The 11,740-nt window shown below is 46.3% G+C and overlaps 4 protein-coding genes across 4 annotated transcripts in view; 1 reads left to right on the top strand and 3 right to left on the bottom strand.

Moving 5' to 3' along the window:
* PPTG_23360 (hypothetical protein) overlaps window positions 1-492 on the top strand; it is a gene marked incomplete at both ends in the record, with an annotated part of 2,577 nt that extends 2,085 nt beyond the window's left edge. Inside the window, one exon of the mRNA XM_008910100.1 lies at window positions 446-492. Within this exon, the coding sequence (XP_008908348.1) occupies window positions 446-492 (47 nt within the window). The remainder of the gene's footprint in view (window positions 1-445) is intronic.
* Window positions 493-1,570: 1,078 nt separating this feature from the next.
* PPTG_13723 (hypothetical protein) lies at window positions 1,571-2,793 on the bottom strand (the record flags this gene model as incomplete). Its single annotated transcript, XM_008910099.1, has 2 exons — window positions 1,571-2,593; window positions 2,704-2,793. The coding sequence occupies 2 exons, from the start codon at window positions 2,791-2,793 to the stop codon at window positions 1,571-1,573; spliced, it is 1,113 nt and encodes a 370-aa protein (XP_008908347.1).
* A 2,220-nt stretch (window positions 2,794-5,013) lies between these two features.
* Window positions 5,014-6,770, bottom strand: PPTG_13722 (hypothetical protein). The gene has a single exon (XM_008910098.1). It carries the CDS (start codon window positions 6,664-6,666, stop codon window positions 5,392-5,394), a length of 1,275 nt encoding a protein of 424 aa, XP_008908346.1. The 5' UTR covers window positions 6,667-6,770; the 3' UTR covers window positions 5,014-5,391.
* Window positions 6,771-8,025: 1,255 nt separating this feature from the next.
* PPTG_13721 (hypothetical protein) lies at window positions 8,026-11,702 on the bottom strand. The gene is made up of 3 exons (XM_008910097.1): window positions 11,469-11,702; window positions 8,624-11,410; window positions 8,026-8,552 (listed from the first exon to the last, which is right to left on the bottom strand). Exons 1-3 carry the CDS (start codon window positions 11,610-11,612, stop codon window positions 8,247-8,249), a joined length of 3,237 nt encoding a protein of 1,078 aa, XP_008908345.1. The 5' UTR covers window positions 11,613-11,702; the 3' UTR covers window positions 8,026-8,246.
* Window positions 11,703-11,740: the final 38 nt, after the last annotated feature.

The raw sequence follows: 11,740 nt of genomic DNA, 5'->3' as shown, positions 1-11,740 counted from the left end.
GACGTCGGGCCAAGCGCCGAGGAAGCGCCTGCAAAGAAGAGGAAGGCCCCAAAGAAGTAAGTGCTTCGTCAGAGTATGCGATTTACCCGATAAATCGAATTGATACCTACGTCCATCAGTGTATAGATTTCCGATTTTTCAAAAAAAAATTCAAAAACTACACTTGGGTACACTGGAGTGGTAACACAAAACTGGCAAAACTGACCTTTTAGAGTACGAATTAGCGTAAACCGAGGCCACCACTGGATTCCTTGGGCGATTTTGGATCTAATTCACCAATAAAAAAATCGACTTCGACGTCCTTGACGGAGATAATTTTTTGGTCAGCCGATTTCTCCGAAACGGCTGAATGGATTTCTTCGTTTGAGGGCTCTACGGACGGCGGAGATACAGGGCTTTTCAAAGATGTACCTTAGACGCTTATTAATTAATGGTTGATTAGTAGCTTTTTGTTTGACGCAGTCTCATATCAGTTTACGCTGCTGGTACTGAGGGTTGAGTCAACAATATCCTTCAGTTCATTTAAAGACTTTGAGGGGTTTTATTTGAATAGTCAAAGTTCAGTTAGCATATATATATATATATATATATATATATCAACAAATTTGTCGATCGGTTTTCAAGACGTGGGTTGAGTCTCATACTTGTGGCTGCTAAGTAAAGCTCTGCACCTCTAATTCGGCAGAGTGGACTATATTACTAGGAGTACGCGACGCTGGGATAAGATCTGACCCCTTTGTTTATTATCTATAAGTAACTAGTACCTCGGATACATACTCATGAACTACAAAATACACTATCTAACTGGTACAATTATCGATTCTATGCGTGCCAAAACTGTAGAGGTTCGCAACCAGAGGGAATGTACGATACGGAGACGGATGGGCATCGCTACAAATAATATCTAGTTCGAGGAAGCAATAAGGTACTTGTGCTTTGACTGAAGAGACCCTACAGATCTTAGCATTATAAAAAGAGATGCTTACCCACGAATTAACGCATCTACTGCACCTGATTCGCAGCCGCGGCATCTGCCCTTCGTGTAGGAACCAATTTCAAATCGATTATATGACCTGTGGTAATATATTTTTGGGAAATGCCACGCTCATGTATTTGCCTTTCAGTGTCTTCTATCATTGTAAGAAGAACATTTAATATGAACCTAGACATGGGAAATAGCTAGGCAAAAATGAGTTTGAAAACAATTTATACATCTTCGTAATACAATTTCTGCCGATTATTAGGTACCGATGAGATTCTCTAATGCAGTAAATGATTGTGTTCTTCGTCTTGACGTCAGCTATAATCCTAAGCGGTTCACCTCTGTCTTCTCACTAGCAAGCTATCACTAAAAAAAAATTATTTGGTCATTCCGGAATTTGTGTTGAAATATCGAAGCTTTTGGGAGGCAGGTTATCATTACTGACGTCCTGGGACCTGTATCGGTATACTGGGATGACCATCCCACCGAATTAATCCTTGTTGGGCTTTCTTCAAAGAGCTCTAAGACGGTTGGTTTTTGGAGCTGGAGTATTGTAGCACACACTTCAGGAGTAGCAAGTCCTTATTTCTATGGCTTAAACGAAAACAACTGGCCTGGAAACGCGGTGTCGTATGCATTGTAGAATGCGCGCCAAATTTCAGCCTTTGGGCTGCTTGTCGAGTCGAGCTTCAAAACGGTCTTATATACGTCGTCTGGATTCAGTTTGCCAATCATCCACTGTTTGAACTGAGCCTGTTGCAAGTTCTTCGCGATCCTGGCTGTGTGTGCATCTGACCCCTTTGTCGCCGCTTGCAGCATCACAGCCAGCTTCTCGTCGCCGTAGCTCTTGGTGAAAGACTTGATCATGCTTGTCTGAGCGAACGGGTATTGCTCGTTAAACTTCTTCATGTACTCCACCCAGTTGCTTAACCATGGTTTGGTGAGTAAATCGTCCACAGCCTCGTCAAGCTTCAACTTGTTGAAGACGTTTTGCGGATGCATAGGTTGATCCAGCCACCCGGTCGCTAGTTCGTCCAGATATTTCTGAGTCCTGGGGTTGTCAATATTATCTGCTGAACTCAGAAGCTTGAGTAAGTCATCCTCTTCATAAAACTTCTTGAAAACATCCAGTTCAGAGATGCTTTTCTTGTTCTTATTCTTCTCGTTGACAGCCTTTAAGAAGGCGGCCCAAGTAGTGAATTGAGGACTGTCAAAAAAATTGTCAATTTTCTGATTCAGCTTCATCGCCTCGAAAATTGCATCCGGCCTGGACCCATGACTGAGCCAGCCGTTGATTTTCGCCTCCTTCAGCTTCGTAGCGACTTCCTTTGTCTTTGGGATCTTCGCCGCGGCAGCTAGAATCTCAAACGCTTTGTCGACGCCAAATTGAATCATCATTGCTGAAGCTAGTGACCCTTCCGGATTATTATTATTATTGCGTTTGACGACAAATGCGGCCCAGTTCTTCCATTGCGGACTCTCCAACAGGTTACCCGTCGCCTTGTTCACTTCAAAAGCCAGAAAGGCTTTCTCCGCAGGTGTGTTTTTCTTTAGCAGTTCACTGACTTTCGGGTCTAGGCGCAAGTCCTTTACCAAGTTATGGTCGTTATCCTACTACACCAGTATTACGTACAATTATTACTTCAAAATCGGAATAATCAACAGTAGTGTACGTCAGCGACAGAATTGAACCCACAAACACAATTAGCGATGCATATTACCTTTCCTTGGCTAATAGAGCCCGTAGAATAACTTTGATCAAGTATGCCAAGGCTGGCCACGATAAGGCGGTTGGTGCAGTACACATTCATGAAATTTAGCAGGATTCGGACTATACTTCAATCGACGCCGAAATAAAGCAATGTATGTAGATTTTAATTAGAACATGTATGCACAGCATGTCACCATCCACAGATTTTCGGAGTGGAGATAGCATTGACAAAAACGAAAGCAAGGTTCCTCTGTCATCTGAAAGAGACGAGTCACCAATCTAACTCCACTTCGAACACTCCACACGACATGGAGGCATCAGCTCTCCGTGAAGTTAGTCGAAGCACTACATTTACAAAAGTCCGGTATGAGACTCGAACAAACGAGCACGCAGTACGCACTTGATCAAAGTTCGTGAGTGTGTTCACCGCCGTTTGTTTATTGTTTATCTCTACTCGGTCGGACTTGCAGGCGTCCACTAAAGAAATGCACCTCAACGTCTAGGCGTTCACTCCGAGCTAGCCCGCCTTCTACAATGGACTGGGACCTGAAGGGAACACCCTAACACTTTTCAGTCGACTTCACGATGACGATGTAGTGTCACCGTGTCACCAACCTGCTACATGGCTGTCCACGGCAGCCTGGCCGTACGGGCAGTCGGTTTCGTTCATGGAGACATGAAAAAGCCTCCATCTTCGACGACGGGTTGTAAATTGCAGGAAGCCTACAGACGTGCACTAACAACTTGCATTGCGTGACGAGAAAGAAGAGAGACTCACCTGTACAGAATCCTTTTTTTTACGCGCGTTGAGCTAGTACTCATAACGAAATGACATGTTGAAGTGAGGGCTTTTTGGTGGACTAAGATTACGAAGCCCCCAAAATGATTTAAAGTATAATACGCGTATAAAAAGAAAGCTAATGAAATAAGGAATGTTATATGGACCGCAGCAGCTTTATTGAGCTAATATTGATGATTAATATATGAGCGATGATCGTTTGAATGTTGCCACTTGCAAAACTTGAACCTGAGGATAATATAAATTGTATACTTCATGAATACGAGTAACAACAACTGAGTATACCACGATCGCGTTTGACGATGCCAGACTATTTGGAGACTGCCCTCACACAAAGCTTCCTATGAAAGATGGAAATACCTGACTTGGTATAATAATACAGTTTGATTACGGTATAAATGAATCAGGGGACATGAATTAATCCCAGTTGGGCTGTACGTTATTTCGTACCGAAGCACTATCAGTATCAATCCCAGTTAGAATGTACCTTTGCTTCGTACCGAAGCACTACCAGTGTTAATTATTTTTCAAGTCGGTTCGATCTCAAACGCTCAAGCTATCTTGTTGTACTGTGAATTTCGTTCCAATTTGCCGATTTGGGTCGGACAATCGCTCACATTCAAATCCAAGTCATTAGTAGAACCCACCAAGTATGTTCTTCACGATCTTATTTCGTACTTAAACGGACAGTATACGGAATTGTATACGCTGGGCGAATTGGGGGCAAAGAACCGCCCATGGAAATTTTGAGTAGACCTCACAATATGGGTATTAATGGAAAATGCCAAATAGTGTACCGTACACCCCTCATAAATGCGATGGGAGAGCTGAGCATACAAATTACATTATATCTACCCCAATAGTATACCGCGAACAGAGCTCATTCTCTTCGCTTGGCACCCCCGTTGACAGCCTTGCGAGGTCGTGCTATGCTCTCCATATGAACGACGTACACCACGTCAATTTAGTTATGTCAGCCAAATGATCTTTCTTCGACAATTTTACCGTATTGGAATAGTTATACGCAGGACATCACAATGAGGGCTATGATAGTACAATACACTATGCCTATGGCTTACATAGGGTCCCCATTGGAGCATAGGGATTGTTTTAAAGTATTCAGTATTTTGAAGTCGATTTTGTACCTAATTGATGAGAATGGAACAATTATTCTTAGATATTAAAAATAACTGCTATAGATTACAATGGTAGTTTATAAGGGGTTTAAAAAATAGTATAATCTTGCCAATGCGAAGAAGGGGGCGGGAAAGACCTTGGCAAGTCCGATCAAACATAAAATTACCGCCGCGCTGCGGCGGCGCTCGGCTAGTGTTAGATCAAGTTTAGACGTAAATTTTAGAAAGGGACAACTAGCAAGTTGTTCTACTGCTACTTACCTATTTTTGAGCTCGTACCCATGCGCTCACCTATCGTAACCTCGTACTCCATAGTTGTTCCTGGAAGTAAAACAAACATGTCTATCTTTCAAACAGCAGAAAGGAAGAAATACGCGTATCTATTGGTCTCTTTTAAAACCTAGATAGAGCGGTTTCCAGAAGGATTATATCAATGTCGCCGCAGATTAAAATAGGCATTCCAGTTTTTTACAGTTTGAAGTCATATTCTATGCATTTCAGCCAGAGAAATTAAGCCGAAATATCCGAAGCTGACCTTCCATCTCTTTTGATCTTCTCTAGCAGCACTCTTGTTTATAAGAGTCAATAGCCGAGGAGCCCACGAAATTCTTGGCACGAACTCAGCATGGTATACCCTCAGTAAATCGACAGGAGTCACCGCCGCGCAATTTCGTGGCTCAGCAGTACACCAATGAATACTTGAAGTCAAGGTGGTGAAAATAAGTGTGACGTGTTGACAAAGCACCATCCATGCACTTCTCTTCTACGGGTTAAATGAAAAGAGCTTCCCTGGGAATTCCTTCTCGTAAGCATTGTAGTAGGCGCGCCAAATATCAGCCTTCGGACTACTGGTAGACGTGATCTTCAGAACGGTGTTGTATACTTCGTCTGGGGTCAGCCCAAGGACCATCCAATTCTTGAACTGAGCTTCCTGTAACGTACTGGCGATCTTTGCTGTGTCTGCATCTGACGCCTTCGCTGCCGCTTGAAGCATCGTCGCCACCTTTTCGTCTCCATAGTTTTTGGTGAATGTCTGGATCATGCTGGTCTTAGCGAGCGGATACTTCTCATTAAAGTCTTCCATGTATTTTACCCACCTGCTCAACAGTGGGTTGGTGAGCAGGGCATCTCCAGCCTCATCAAGCTTCATCATGGTGAAGACGTGCTGCGGGTGAAGTGGTTGATCGCGCCACCTCAACAACAACTCGTCCAGATATTGTTGAGCTCTGGGGCTGTTGACATTGTCAGCAGAGACGATCAGTTTGGTCAAGCTGTCCTCTTTATAATACTGTAACAGGACATCCAGTCCAGTGATTTCTTTCTTGTTGCTGTTTTTCGCATTGAACGCCTTCAGGAAGCTGGTCCAAGTAGCGAATTGCGGGCTGTCAAAAAAACTGTCAAACTTCGTGTTGAGCTTCAGCGCCTCGAAGATCTTGTCCGGATCTGATCCAAGACTGAGCCAACGTTTAAGTTGCGCCTCCTCCAGCTTCTCAGCGATCGCTTTGGTTTTGGGGTTCTTCCCCGCGTTAGCTAGAATCGAGGATACTCTATCGAGGCCAAATTGAATTGACATTGCCGAAGAAAGTGCTTCGTCTGGGGTGTCCTTGCTGCGTTTGATGACGAATACGGCCCACTCCTTCCACTGCTGGCTTTCCAAGAGGTTATCAATACCCGCCACTTTTTCCACTTCCAGGGCCTTAAAAGCTTCGTCCACTGGTGTGTTTTTCTTCAGCATCTCGCTGATCTTTGGGCTTAGGTTCACGTTCTCTGTCAAATCATCGATGAGGTCCCAACCGGTTCTTTCCTTCAGCAAGTTCTTGACGAAATCATCGACGTAAGCGAGGGCACCGTCGAATATGCCTCTCTCTTCGCTGTCATGACGAGGCTTGTTGGATCTCAAACCTCTCACAACGGTACGGTCAGTAGGGAGCGAACGGGCGTAACGTGGTGCGGCTATCTTGGAATCCGTCCTCGATACGTCAGCAGATACTGATGTAGCTAGGGCACCAAGCAGCACCACAATGTAGTGAACACGCATGGTAGGCGTTTGAGGGCTTGGTTGCGTCTTCTAGGGCTGATTGTGAAGTGAAGGGAATATTTGTCCGTTTTAATCCACGTATTCCAACTGATCATCACTTTTCTACCCGCAGCTCCAATCTCGTGATGGCAGCAAGGCCATCACGAGATTGGAGCCAGTGGAAAACATATATGTTGATTACGGATGCACCATTATATTCGTAAGTACATCGCACAATGCAAATTGCGCTTACCAATAATTCTTTTTGTCGATATTTATCAGCACATTGACCAAATTCGCAGCACTGCGCACAAATATAATGGCAAATCTTGAATCATGAGCTGTACGCATTGGACACGAAAGAGCTCAACTACATGAGCTACATGTGGTTGACTTCGCAGTGGCGGCTCCAAAAAAATTTTACGGAGAAATTGCATGACGTTATGATTAATAATAGTGAATCGGCGTTGCCGTAAAAATTTCTGAAGCAACGAGTGAAGCACCTTACTAAGCGTTATGCGTTGCAGACGGAACCTTTTATGGCCTCGATCAAGTATCGTCGGCGTAATATACTAGGCATAACAAGAGATAGGAAAGGGGAAAAGGCAGACGCACATTCAGGCATCCCGAAGATAGACCTTATCAAAATTCAGAATCAAAAATACTTGCACTGAGTATTAATAAATGAAAGATATTTACAAATCCAAGAGAAGGCATTATAAGTTATAAAAATTAAGTGGTGGCGAATACGAGGGCCACGACTGTAAAATAATTATTTGTTTCACGTCGGTTTACAGGAGATCGCTGTCGTGTTGTCGGAAATCAATCTCAAACGATCAACTTATATTGTTGTATGGGCATTAACGGAAAATGCCAAATAGTGTATTCGCGCCAAATAGAATACCCCTCTCAAATGTGATGGGAGAGCGGAGCACACAATTCACATTACAACTACCCCATATAGTATACCGAGGACAGACCTCATTCTAAGAACTTTGTTCTTATATACAGTTCTCCACCAACAAGATGTTGTTATAGCAAGATTCCATTAACTCCACCCCCGTGTTGCCTCTCCAAATACATGGCGGAAAGAAAGAGAGAAAAAAGAAAGGAGGTCGTCACCTGAATTAAAAATGTAGCGAGCATCAGTTTAAGTGAAAATGTCACAATAACAATTTCCAAAATGCTTGAAAGTTTGCTGGATTACAAGAACAACAGCTGCGATCAAGCGTCAGGATTGGTTGATAAAAAGCAAATCGTTGGTTACAGAGTGAGGCCCTCTCACTTACTTTTTTACATGTATTTGGTGCAATGACTGTCGACGATACTCAATTCATGTACAGAAGGTGCCCTCGATAAGCGTAGGTCGGGGTTTGTATAGCCTGTCATATCTGCTAATTTGACAGAATGTAAGTACTTTGTATCCAATTGTTTGTGTTCGTATAAATGGTTGAACCCTACGCTTATCGACGATAACTTCTGTAATACTGAAGCCTGTCTGGGTGGCGCGTACAACAAAGAAGCCGTTCACAGAGTAGTATTTGTCACGTAAGTTTACGAAAGTCCGCGCACTAACAAGAGTCGTGCACTTGTCTGCGCTTTTAGTGGCGACGCGCTTTCTTCTTCTTGGACGAGCGACGGTAGTCTTCATCGTCGTCATCGTGATCGCGCTTCTCGTTGCGCATACGGTCAGACGCCTGTGCCTCTTTCTCCAATTCGTCCCAAGACGGTGCGTCCTCGTCCTCCGACGGTTCCTCTGACGAAGATTCTTCGTCCACGATCGACTCCCAGTCCGATCCGTCCGAGTCACTCGAGTCACTATCGTCGTCTTCTTCATCGGAGCCACCCGAGTAGTTGCTATCTCCCGCTTCTTCTTCCTCGTCATCTTCGTCATCCGAGCCTTCCATCTATGCAAACACACACACAAAACAATGTCAGCGTACGTTCTCGTATCTCAATACCCAACACAGCAACGAACCTTGAGGAACTCCCAGCCGGCTGGCTTAGGCACACCATCATCATCAGTATCCAGATAGAAGCGGTGGTCGCTCTTGATCGTGGACATGATACTCTTCCAGTTCAGGTTTGCTGTACCGGTAGTGAAGCAGATATCAATGTCGTCTAGCCACTCCTTGATACGCTCCAGTTCACTCATAGACACGGCGCTGATACGAGTAGGCATGATATCGAAGTTCTTGAACACGAACACGACGTCGAAGTTTTTAGACGAGAACATGACGCGCTCAAAGTGGACGTGCTCCACCTCGTCCAATGAGATGATAAAGAACGGCATATCCGTCAGACTGACGAGACAGTGCACGGACGGCTGCAGCAGCACCATCTCCTTGAATGGCGTACCCATGAAGCCTAGTTCACGGTACGGGATATCGAACACCACGGGCTTGCCATGTCGCTCCGACACGCTCTCCATCTTGTGACAGAACTCCTTGAACGTCGTGTTCAGCTTCTCACGCAATGCACGTTCACGGTTCTCTTCGTCCAGCTCGTCCGGGTCGTACATGGATCGCCGTCGGTTGTCCAGCGTCTGTGAACCTTCGATCACTTCAGTGTAGAACTGCACGTCCTTCTGTTTCTTCTTGCCGATCATAATGTGGTTCTTCAAGTGGAAGTGGATCAGCACCACCAGTTCCTTATCGCAAGGCTGGAAGATCGCGTGTTTAATGTTGGCGTACAGAATGTCAAGCTTCTGGTTCTTGTTCGTAGTGAAGCGCACGCCGTTTGAGTGAGCCTCCAGTGTACCGTGAGTCTTTCGTCCGGTCAAGTGCGGTCGAGCCGAGAGATCAATCAGCCGGGGTACACGACGGTCACGGGTCAGGATCAGGTCTTCTTGGACAACCAGATCGGACTCTTCCTGTTCGCGTTGTTCGCGCTGCTTCACACGCTTCTGGAGCTCTTTGATCAATCGGAACTGGTTGTTCAGATTGTGCGCATCCGTGGAGCGGAAGCCCAGCTCCTTGATGAACATCTTGTTGGGGAATTTAGTGATCGCGTTTGCCATGGCCGGAAGCACGTCACGTCCGAGTGATGTACCAGGAACGTAGAAGTTGATACGCAAGTACGTGGCCTTGTCTTCCTCTGATTTACTCACGTTCTTGATGGTCGAGATGTGGAATGGCACCGGTACACCGTTGATAGGTAGAATGACAGCCTCAGCACGCATATCCACCATAACTTGGCGCTCACGTAGCTCAGACGGATAGTCCTGCGGACCTTGATACGCCTTGATGCTCTTCTCCTTCTTAGGGTCATCCGACTTGTCGTTGTTCTGCTCTTCCAGTCGACGCATGGCTTCCTCGCGTTTCCTACGCATCAGTTCGGCCTGGTGACGATCACGGCGTTCCTGGTCCGTCTCCTTGCCTTCCAACTGTCGCTGTTGATCACGCAGACGCGACTGCAGCACCTGGTTGCGTGTACCAGAGAGCGACGTGTCCACAGAGCCATGAATGGAGCTATCTTTTCCCTTGCTGGATTTCTTCTTGGACTTCTCCTCCTCTTCGCCGTTGTCGTCATCGATGTCGTAGCGCACCTTACCCCACGCCTTCGGTACCTTCGTGTAGTACTTTGTTTCGTTCTCTAGAACCACCACAGTGTCGGCCAGGAACACGGCGTAGCTGTCCAGTTTCTTCTTCTTGCGCTGCGACTCTGGGATCGGGATATCGTTGAAGCCAAAGGCTACATTGAACGCCATTCCTTCCTTGATCAGCGTCTGGTTCTTGGTCGTGAGCAGGTTGCACGACTCACGGAACTCCAGACCAATACCGAAGCCTAGATTCTTCGTCAGCTTGCCAAACAGCGTCGCATTCCTCGACTGGATGAACTTGCGCACTTTTTCCACCACTTTACCGACGATTTTGCCCGGCTGCAGCTCCTTGACGCACATTTCGTGTGCCTCACGCAGTAATTCGTACGATTTCTCCATCGAACTGGTCGGATCAATGAAGAACGTGCGTCCTACATTGGAGCAGTATCCCTTGTACCTCGCTCCGAGCGAACAGATGATGACGTCGTACTTCATAGGGTCCTTGTTGCTCTGTGCACTGGGCTTGAGGTCGTATTTGCCTCCAGACTGGACAATAGGAGGGTAGCACGGCTCGATATCCACCGGATCGATCGTCACTTTGATCTTGGACGGGTTATCGAACACATCTTCAATGGCCATCGAGATCTTCTCGTGACTAATGGACTTCTCGTCGTCAATAATCTGCTCCATGTCCTCCATGAACTTGAGCTTGAATACTTTACTGGACAGAGCGCCGGCCCAGCGGATGTTCTCGAGTTCTTCACTCTCTTTAACTGTCAGCACCGTCTCGATACCTTTGCCCACCTCAACTTGCTCTACATCTGTGGCCTCGAGAGCCTTCTTAAAGCTGGCTACGAGTTCTCCAAGTGGGTTCTCCTTCGTCAACACGCCCGTCTTGGCGCCACTGGCCTTGATGGCGTCTGTCAGAACCTTAAAGTTGGCCACGTTACCGTCGGCTTTGTTGCGTTTCAGCAGCTCCAGCTTCACGTCTGACGTGGCGTTCTCCTGGGCTACAGCCTCTAGCATCGTGTATTTCTTACCGCCTGTAAGTACGTAGAGTTTCTGGGGCGTAAACACCATCAGAGTCTCAGGGAACTCCAGGAAACCCAGCAGATAGATCTGGAGCACCGCAGACTTGCGGTAGCCGGACTCTTCCTGCTGTGCACGACCCGCAAGCACGCAGAACGAGTCCACCCCACCCCATGCGGGTTCATTTTTGTTTTCCTGCAAATATTAAGAGTTAGTGTGCTAGTAGAGAGCGGTAGAAAGAAGGGTTTCTTACCTTCCACGAGCTGTAGAGACGCTGGAGACGGCGGAAGAACATGGCTGCGTTCAGACGCGGCACGTTGGAGGCGGGGGCCGCCCCCTGCTCTGTCTTGACTTCCGTCTTGACCTCCTGTTTGACCGTCACCTTGTCCTCCGCCATGGCTGTCGGCTCTTGGAGAGAAGGAAGGTGAGTACCGCAACCTTTTCGTCGACTTCGCGCCAAATAGTGGACGAGGTCTTTGGCGCCAGCGCTTTTAGAAATGTTTCTTATTACAGACCAAATTAGCC

The sequence above is a fragment of the Phytophthora parasitica genome (assembly GCF_000247585.1).
Source record: "Phytophthora parasitica INRA-310 unplaced genomic scaffold supercont2.36, whole genome shotgun sequence".
Taxonomy (NCBI): domain Eukaryota; phylum Oomycota; class Peronosporomycetes; order Peronosporales; family Peronosporaceae; genus Phytophthora; species Phytophthora nicotianae.
This window is presented reverse-complemented; position numbering and strand designations above follow the sequence as displayed.